At 46.2% G+C, this 9,088-nt stretch overlaps 1 protein-coding gene across 14 annotated transcripts in view; it reads left to right on the forward strand.

The window, feature by feature from the left end:
• LOC122364580 (troponin I-like) overlaps positions 1-8,867 on the forward strand; it is a 38,686-nt gene extending 29,819 nt beyond the window's left edge. For 5 of the 14 annotated variants that reach the window (XM_043335125.1, XM_043335123.1, XM_043335127.1 and 2 more), the window contains exons 5-12: positions 1,231-1,359; positions 1,603-1,726; positions 2,660-2,760; positions 4,053-4,096; positions 4,398-4,539; positions 6,518-6,559; positions 7,986-8,040; positions 8,463-8,867. In XM_043335125.1, coding sequence (XP_043191060.1) covers positions 1,231-1,359; positions 1,603-1,726; positions 2,660-2,760; positions 4,053-4,096; positions 4,398-4,539; positions 6,518-6,559; positions 7,986-8,040; positions 8,463-8,548 — 723 coding nt within the window. In that variant the 3' untranslated portion in view covers positions 8,549-8,867. Of the gene's footprint in view, positions 1-1,230; positions 1,360-1,602; positions 1,727-2,659; positions 2,761-2,941; positions 3,043-4,052; positions 4,097-4,397; positions 4,540-5,299; positions 5,703-6,517; positions 7,391-7,985; positions 8,041-8,462 lie in introns of those variants that run through there. The other 9 variants (XM_043335126.1, XM_043335124.1, XM_043335128.1 and 6 more) reach the window with 4 other exon arrangements.
• The last annotated feature ends 221 nt before the right edge of the window (positions 8,868-9,088 follow it).

Raw genomic sequence — 9,088 nt, forward strand, 5'->3', positions numbered from 1 at the left:
TCGGATATATTTGCTGTTATTTATAAACCAGTTGGCAGAAGGGTGGAAAGATAATTTTTAAGAATGATAGCTAAAAGTCATTTTAAAGTAATCGGAGTTTTTCTGTGAACTAATGATAACTGTAATCGTTTTGCCCATGCTACCCAAATTCAAGTGAGCAATATGCAACTATCAAATTCAAAATGAAGGTGGATAAGATATTTTTCATCCATAGCCGTATGCATATATTTTACTATAAGAAATATATTGCCATGTAAACTCACAAGCCCATATCACCAGTTAAGTGCGAGTAACATCGATGTACTCTTCGTAAAGTTATCCACAGCTTCGATTATTCAAAAGAAATGGTATCCATAAGGTCCCAGTTCAGGTATGGTGAATGTCCCTTTAGTTTTTAGATTGTAGATCATGTAGCCTAGCAGCCTAGATGTATATTTCCTTGATTATTTTGCCCCTTAGTGTCGCTGACGTAGTATTACCTGTTGAACATCGTTGCGTTGTTCACGACGTAGATATAGTGCAGCTGTGTCAGTGTTTTTTCCCTCTCCCACGCTTTATACTGCTGTAAATGAAACGCTGCTCTGTCGTCTAGCACATGCCAGTTGACTTCGCAACTGTGTTCTGAATCAGACGTAGTCAGTGCTTAGCCGTGTGGAGTCGATTGCCTCTGGCTTCCCTGTATTGCTGAGTGCTAGTGATCGTAGTTCGTAGTTTCCGTGCCATATCTTTGTGTTTAGCGTAATTTGAGGTCTGTCTTGTGCAGTAAGGCAACGGCCATCTGTCCGAACTGTTCCCTTTGAGCGAATCCAGTTCAATTTACTGTCCAATGCACGATTAGTACCAGCCACCCCAAGCATGCTATCAGAGTATGTTAGTTGTTGATGTTCTGTACAAACTAACATCGTCCTCTCATTTGGACGTCTGTCGCATAAGAAGCAATGCTCTTCAGAGCCAAGTGACATTGAGTTGTCTCTGTCTTAGCATAACTTCATCATTATATATTTACTGGTCGTTTGCAGTCCGTTTTAAAATTAGATCTTTCTCGTGCAATCCCGACTGCTCACTAACTGTTTCTACAGAAAGATCTCTCTCTTTTCTTTCCTTTTATCGCGTATTGTCTGCATCGTTAGGTGATAGGTTGTGAAGTAGGTACGCTCAATTGCTCAATCCCTTATACATGACCCAGACAGTGCCATTTTCGTAACACCTTGCTGCTCGTGGGGTCCATAGGAGGAGAAGAAGAAGAGGGCCGAGGTCGACCGAAAGAAGGCTGAGGTCCGAAAGCGCCTCGAGGAGACCTCTCTTGCCAAGAAGGCCAAGAAGGGTTTCATGACCCCAGAGAGGAAGAAGAAACTCAGGGTAAGAAAGAAAACTTGAATTGCAACCGGATAACTTAATGATAGTGAAAGTGATTTAAAATTTTATTTTGATTGCTTTCTATGCTCATATCAAGCATATCAATAACACATAAAAGTATCGACGCTAATACAAAATATTCATTACATGAAGATAATATTGATGAGGTGCGACGGTTGAACAATGATAATGATCGATCACCTAGTGGCAGTCATCTTAGCCCGAATGCATCTTTGCGTTGTGCAGTTACTGCTGAGAAAGAAGGCCGCTGAGGAGCTGAAGAAGGAACAGGAGAGGAAAGCAGAGGAAAGGAGGAGGATCATCTCCCAGAGGTGTGGTCAGAAGAAAAACACAGACGGCGCCAATGAAGGTAAGAGGAGAAAACACGGCAACGGATAAATGACGAAATTTATGTGGAAATGAGAGAATCTGGCGTACCACATGTAGTGTAACTGTAGCCGGCTGGTTTTCATCGTTGAATTAGTTTGCGTTCGCAATTCCTATTGTGGGATTTAAGCCGGTGATTTATTTAATGCTTATGATAGACATGTAGGTAACAAAAATGTCCTAAACAAAAAGGGTTTATTTCATTTGTAATGACGATTTTCATACCAACGCCTAACATATAACAACAACAGATGCAACATCTCCTGCAATATGTGTAAATGCTTAGTGTGAATTCTCAAGACAAGACGATACATTACTTAAAATTAAGTGCAAAGATTTAATGATGACGAAACTTGTACATATAGCATGATAATCTTTTACAATGTAAAAAATAACGCCATGCTCCCTTTCTACTTCACTTCTACTAGATCTTGGGACTTGAACTTTAAATATCATTTTTGTCACGTTTAAACAAAACGAAAATACGTTCGGTAAAAATGGTACACGATATGTTTATTCTAATGCTTTGTGGTCGTGTAATTGGTATGATTACATGAACGTATATGATGATAAATGCTGTTGAAAGTTGAAACCCGTCTCCCACCCTTTGTATTTAGCTCAGAATGTAGCATACCTTACTGGTATGCTCGTAATAACAACAGTCTTGTCGCACCCTGAGAGTGATTCTTTAACTTTGCACGACAAATAGGTCTTTTTATTATGAACTTCCATTTGTTTTCACCTTTGCCTTGTATCTGCCTATTATCCGCGTCAGATATCGATTGTATCATCGTTGATGGTTATTCGCTGGCTATTAGTACTGGTTCATCGTTTTTCTCGCTGAGAAGTGGCCCTTCGCCTGTCATTAAAGTGCGCATCCTTTTACAAGTAGCACGTGCATGTGTGCTGTTTCTAGCCGACCTCGTGCAGATTTGCCAGGCGTACCAGCAGAAAATCGAGGAGCTCGAGGCTTCCAAGTGGGACCTTGAGCAGGAGGTGGAAGTCAAGGACGCTCAGGTCTGTGACCCTAACCCTCCCCCACCACTGCTGTCTCTAATCGACCCACCCTCCATTCTGCTCTTACTTCTTTTTCCAGATAATCGACGATTCTCCAGCGCTTACTATAGGGGATGTGATAGGTTAGGACTATTCGTCGCGGGATAATCATGTAACAGACTTGTCCCCTTCTTCCTTATAGCCGAGCTGCAGACGATTTGTAGAGAATATCACGAGCACATTGCCAGGCTGGAAGCCGACAAATATGATGTCGATTGGGGTGTTAAAATCAGAGACTATCAGGTAACTTTTTCCATAGCGCAGACGGCCTTGGTAGCTTTGAGTAGCTGATTGAGCAGTAGCACCTATGAGTTTCGAGCTACTGGTTGTGAGATCTGAGCATCGCCTACCCTATAGATATGATCCATCTGTGGTATATGACCTATTTAGCAGGTCTCATTTGTTCCAGGAAGAGCATGTCCAATCCCCAGCTTCGTAATTACTCCCCAATTAAAGGTCATGCTTGGTTGTATTCCGATATTTATTTCTAAACTTTTCAAAAATATCAGGCCATTGAATTGATACAATGAAAACAAGTGTGAGCAAAATTCGTTTATGAATGGGCGGCCCAACTGGGTAATTAGTTTGCACCTTGTAGCCTAGCTAAGCACGCGCATCTAAACATGTTTCAAAATGACCATTCCGTTTAATTGCACACCGTAGAATGGATCAATTTGATGCGGATAGTAGTTGATTGTCGGCAGCTAGAATCATTCAAACTGTTAAAGACACCGTCTGAGTGTCTTTTGACTCATTTAAACGTTTGGATTCAGCTTGCGTGAAAACGATTGTGGAACAATACATATATTATCCAACCTTAAGTTGTTTTGAATGCGTAGTGTATTTAGCTGAACATTGTCATTACACTGCATGACTTCCATCGTACCTTCCTTTCTAACTGTATCCGTTTTAACAACCACATACGATAAGTTTTTAGTCTCGCCTCCCAGTGGTTGGTGTGTGCAAACAAGAAATATCCCATTTTTTACACTGTAAAACTTTTTGCAAACATACTTAATAGCCCACTCTCGATTTCGTCATAGCCTATATAATGTTTTAGCCAGAACTCTAATTATTGGCGCAATCTTCATAAACATCAAACTTAAGTATGCAGATTTGTAGCTCCTTTCTAATGATCCGCTAACGTAGCTCTAGATCACTGAACGTTTCAAGATAATTATAAATTTGTGGCATTTAATACTGCCTTCCGTTGATCATGCTCATACAGTTGACCGTATTCATGCCATTTTCAGATCAACGAGCTTAACATCTCGGTGAATGACCTCCGCGGAAAATTGTAAGTCTCACCAAATTTACTTGCAAATTTTAACTTGTACATATAGTAAATTGTAAATTAGTAAAGTAATTTGTACTCACCAAATCGGCAGAATTGTGAATGTTAATCCATAACTTTGACACCAAGCATAAAAACGATGTCATGAAACTTCTATTTGACTGTATGCCTTCGATATTTTAGGCTCAATTTATCCGTATTGAGTAGAGATTCTAAGTCTGGCAAGCAGAGACCAATAGCCATTCTGACTCAGTCGGTTTCAAATGTAACAAGCACATCCTTCTGACATTGCTCCCTCCTCCAGCATCAAGCCCACCCTCAAGAAGATCTCCAAATACGAGAACAAGTTCGCCAAGCTCCAGAAGAAGGCGGCTGAGTTCAACTTCCGGAACCAGCTCAAGCAAGTCAAGAAGAAGGAGTTCACCCTTGACGACGAGGACAAGGACGTGAGTATAGATCCGGCGCCCGGCCCCCTCTGGACCACCGCCGTGAGGGCCGGTCCCACAGCTGCAGTGTGTTTGTCTGTCTGGGTGCGTTCCGGGGTGTGTCTGTGAGCGTCTGTGTAAACGTATGAGTGGTGAGTGCTCACGCCTGGACCCAAAGCGCTTCGTGTGCTGCAGCAATTTGCTCTCAAATAGGATGTTCTTAGCTTTTGAGGTAAGTTTTAACCAGTGGCAAAGGGAGACATTTTTGGCGAGTGAGTCATCAAAATTATCATCGGTGCGTAGCAACTATGTATTTTAGTATTGCACAGAATAAGCATGTTACATTCCGTTAATTGTTGTATTCATAGTGAATGTATTATGTACGTAGTTAATGATGTAAGGAGAATTAAGTATCACTTTGCATCAGAATTGTGAGATAGCAGATTCGAGTTATCGTGTTCAGTAGCCGTATCGTTGTTTGAACAGTAGTATGTGTAGTTTCAGTGTGATTTGAAATGCAGCCGTAGTCAAAGGGTTGGCCAGAGCCGGCCTTCGAGGCTACTAGTGCGATGCCCCTGGTCACGTCTGTGGTGATAAAGCCGCTAGGGGTGTGACGCTTGCTTGGCTGCGTGCTGGCCGCCGTGCCTCTGGCTCTCGGCCCGACCTGAGCCGGCCAGGAATAGCCTGCGGCGGCGGCGGGTCGGGCCGGCCGCCAGCGGGCCGCGCCGCTGCCCCGGCTGACGCACCGCCCGCCCGGCGCCCCTCCCCGTCTCTCTTCCAGAACAAGGGCAAAGAGAAGGCCGAGTGGCAGAAGAAGGCGTAATGTGTGTGTCTGCCTCTGTCTGTGTCCCACTCGCCCGGCCGGGGTCGTTCTCGGGGCTGCCATTGTGATTTGTTCGCGCGCCTGGTGAGCGGAGGGCGTCTCGCGGTGCTCCCGGTCGGCGGTCGGCGCCGCGCCCCGCTCCGCGGCTCCGCGCGCCCGGCGGCAGCCGGCCCGACCGCCGACCGGAGCGGGCGTCCCCGGCTGACCGGAGCGGGCAGGGGCCGCCGCCAGCGAGCCACCGCGGCCCGTCTGCCCCGCGCTCCTCTCATGTATATCAGTCACTGTTACACCATTCTGGCACGTTTCCGTACCGGAAGCGCAGCAAAACCGCGCTCGGAAATAAACGAAAAGTAACATCACACGCCGCGTAGTTTGTCCCAGCGGATAGAGTTCCACATGAGCCGTAGAGGCGAGCCATGACTGACTGAGGATATTGGCTGCCACAGGGAGGTAAGATCATAGCGCGTATTAAACTTTATCCGCATGACTGCCTCTTTGGCAGGCCCGATCTACGCCATTCAATGTATCGGCGCGCGCACATCCAGTGGGACAATCTCATCGTAACTCTTGTGTCGTCCGTCCTCTCTGTTTCTTTACTTTTTTCCTCTCCAAGCAAAGGTGTCACATTGTGTCGCCGACAGTCTGCTCCTTTTGTGACGGATATGTACCGACTGATTGACTGTGTCTGAGCTCCGTGCCTAGATTTGACTAGGATGTGACCGGCTCTTTCTCCACATTTGCTCTCCTTGCTTGGCCTCTGAACCCCGCTTTTCATCGCAGCGCTGCAGAGTAACCGTCTTATTCACAGGCACGGCTGGAGGAAAGGTGGGATGACCTGGTACTGCAAACTGCATGTGTTCATCTTTTCGCCTTTTGTTTCTTTTACGTAGATACTAAAGCTGCCGCTACAATGCGAAATCATTGTTTCACATAAGGAACAGGAAAATTAATGTGCTATCCTCAATTTAGATCTTAACGCTAATAACATAGATGAATAATGCAGCATACCTGCCGTTCAATGCCAACATCAAGCATGTCCAGTTTTAGTGTGGTTGCTAAGCAAAAATGTAAAGCCGTATCGAACACGATCTCAATCATTCATCCCTCCATCACTCGCTGTATGTGTCTCGACTGACATCTTGTGTTCAAATCTCTGACGGACCGCTGTGTTTTCAGTCTGGCAAGCCGGCGTGGGCACCAAAGCACGATGAGAAGAAGGTAGAGACTGCGGCGACCTAGGGCGGCCCGGTGGCGTCTCTCCCCCTGTGAAATCGACTGGTGTCCTGTGTAGATAGTCTGACGCTGGCAGCGCAGCGTATGTCACACTGTCCCGCATCCAACGCTGTTTTCCTGAGTGTTCGGTCATTTATTCTGCATCCACTTAGGACGGTGTAACGCCCTTTCATAGAAATAATCTGGCCATGCCCTTCCAATGCTGTTTGAGGTGGCAGTAGATCCGAACGCTGATGATGGTAGGCTCAAGCGTTTGATTTAGTGATGTCAATTACGGAAAATTGTGATACCGATACCATACCAAATACCAACAATAACCATAGGAAAATACCAAAACCGAACCGACTCTGGAAAATGAAGGAAATACCAACTTTTTACTAAATTCACAGCCTTCTTTTACATTAGTAACGATTCACAATACCGACAAAATACCAAAAACATTGGCCTTGAAATACCAAATACCAAGTTGGTATAGGTTTGGTATCGGTATACCAAAAAGTTGGTATTCGATTGACATCTCTACGAGTAGTTTGATTGCACCAGTAGAAAGTCAATTAGGGGCTGTGGGAGTTGTGAAAATGGGGGGGGGGTGATTAGATGTTTGTTCTGATGTCCGCAGTCTGTCCGGTTGGCCTGTAAAGATATACATGGACAACCATTGATCATTGGTCTATTGAGTGGCGTTAAGTGTCACTGTTGGATTTAGCGTGCACCATAGGGTGAAATCCTTAGTCCCGGCCATGACTTAGTTATAGCACTTAGCAGTAGTAATAGTCACTCCTAGCTTGATCGACCCAGACTCTAGACACATTAGTGGTGAGTATCCACTTTATTTGTTAGTGTAGTACTCGTATATTTAACATTCGTTTTGTATCCGATCATTCCCTACATGTTTCACCTCGAAAGACTCCAGTGACTAAGTTCGGTCAAACCTCACCTTTACTACCAAATGTGTAGCCCCAAGCTTTTGATATAATACTGTGCTTTGATTTCAAGTGCTGCTGTTTTGTATGGCCCTTTACATTCTCTGGCGCAGTGAAGCACCAGCCTGTTTTGACTTCTTACTTTTCCCTTTCTTACATTCATGTTTTGTGACACATATTTTAAGGTGATGCTTTGCATTTTTACCATAACGTCTTTGTTCCATCTCAATACTTTGAACTGAATTACATGATTGCCTTTCTATTAGCTGATTGTCCCCTTTTGCGAGCTTGATGATGCAGTAATGATTCATTCAGATTTGAGCATATATCACCTTTGGCCTCGGAACGCTCGGTGAAGTCCCAAAATGTCTGTCATGCATTGGCACCGGTGGTTAATATCTACAGGAACTTTTGTATGACACCTGCCACCGACCTCTGACCTGTCGCTGTGACCTACCGCTGACCTCTGCCCCAACGCTGTGCCACAGCCAGCCTCTGAGAAGGGCGAGGATGGCGAGGCGATCGACGACGCCCCTCCCGAAGGTCAGTCACCTCCGTCCCCGTCGACACCACCCCTGAAGCGCAAACGTGACGACTCGGACAGCGTCTAGCCCTGCTCGGTCCTAGAAAGTGGGCCTGCTTTAGGACGACCAATCAGAACTGCACGTTTTGAACTGCAATTATAACTTAATTCTGCTTAACTCGAGATAATTACGATTGGGACTCTTGTGATAATGGTTCAGGGTACTTTAATCCATTGACGCATAGAAGAATATGTTTCGGCCTGCAATCGACAGTCTGGCGATATCTAGCTACGCTGCTAGCATATTTAAAGTGCATTGCTGATTATCTGTCACTGTGACGTCCGTTTTCACCTGTCATTGGTGTCTGTGTGTCACCTCAGCTATCAACCTTATCAGCCTCGATAGTGTGTGACGGCCTCTGACCCCTATACCGACCGGCAGACCCGGGTGAGGAGGCGCCCCCCGCCAGTGAGGAGGCGCCCCCGGCCAGTGACGACGCGCCGCCGGAGGAGGTGGCTGTCGAGTGACGCTGCCGCTGCCGCCCACCCCGCTGCTCCGCTGTCCGCCCGCCTGTCCGTCTGCCGCCGCGAGCGCCGCGCCTCTCGCTCGCACGGTGCCGGGCCGCTGCAGCCGGGCACCGCGGCTCCGGCGGCCCGGCCGGCCGGCGCCGACGCGCGCGCGGCCACTCCAATTGTCACACATTTGTCGTCTGTGGGTACGTTTTCCAAGCGTGCGAGACGCTTGGCCACAGAGGTAGCGGCCGTTTCGCTTCGCTACGCTTCGTGAATAGTGGCGGTGCTTTATTTTGCCCGAAAGGCAAAGACAATAAAAGGAATCCTGTTTATAGACTGGCGTTTCATTGGTGACTGGGCGATAGTCTTTGGGTAAAAGAGCATTGACGAATTAATTCTGTCCTTTAGCCCTAAGGGCTGGCTTTGGGTAGATGTGGCCGATATTTTGAGCTTTTTTTCCCAAGGTATCTGTGATACATTAGAAAGTTGCATGCCCGGGGACTTCCGACCATGCAAGAACATACCTGGGACATTTGATTTGAACTGAAAAGCATG

The sequence above is a fragment of the Amphibalanus amphitrite genome, unplaced genomic scaffold, assembly GCF_019059575.1.
Source record: "Amphibalanus amphitrite isolate SeventyFive unplaced genomic scaffold, NRLGWU_Aamphi_draft 000684F_arrow, whole genome shotgun sequence".
In the NCBI taxonomy this organism is placed as follows: domain Eukaryota; kingdom Metazoa; phylum Arthropoda; class Thecostraca; order Balanomorpha; family Balanidae; genus Amphibalanus; species Amphibalanus amphitrite.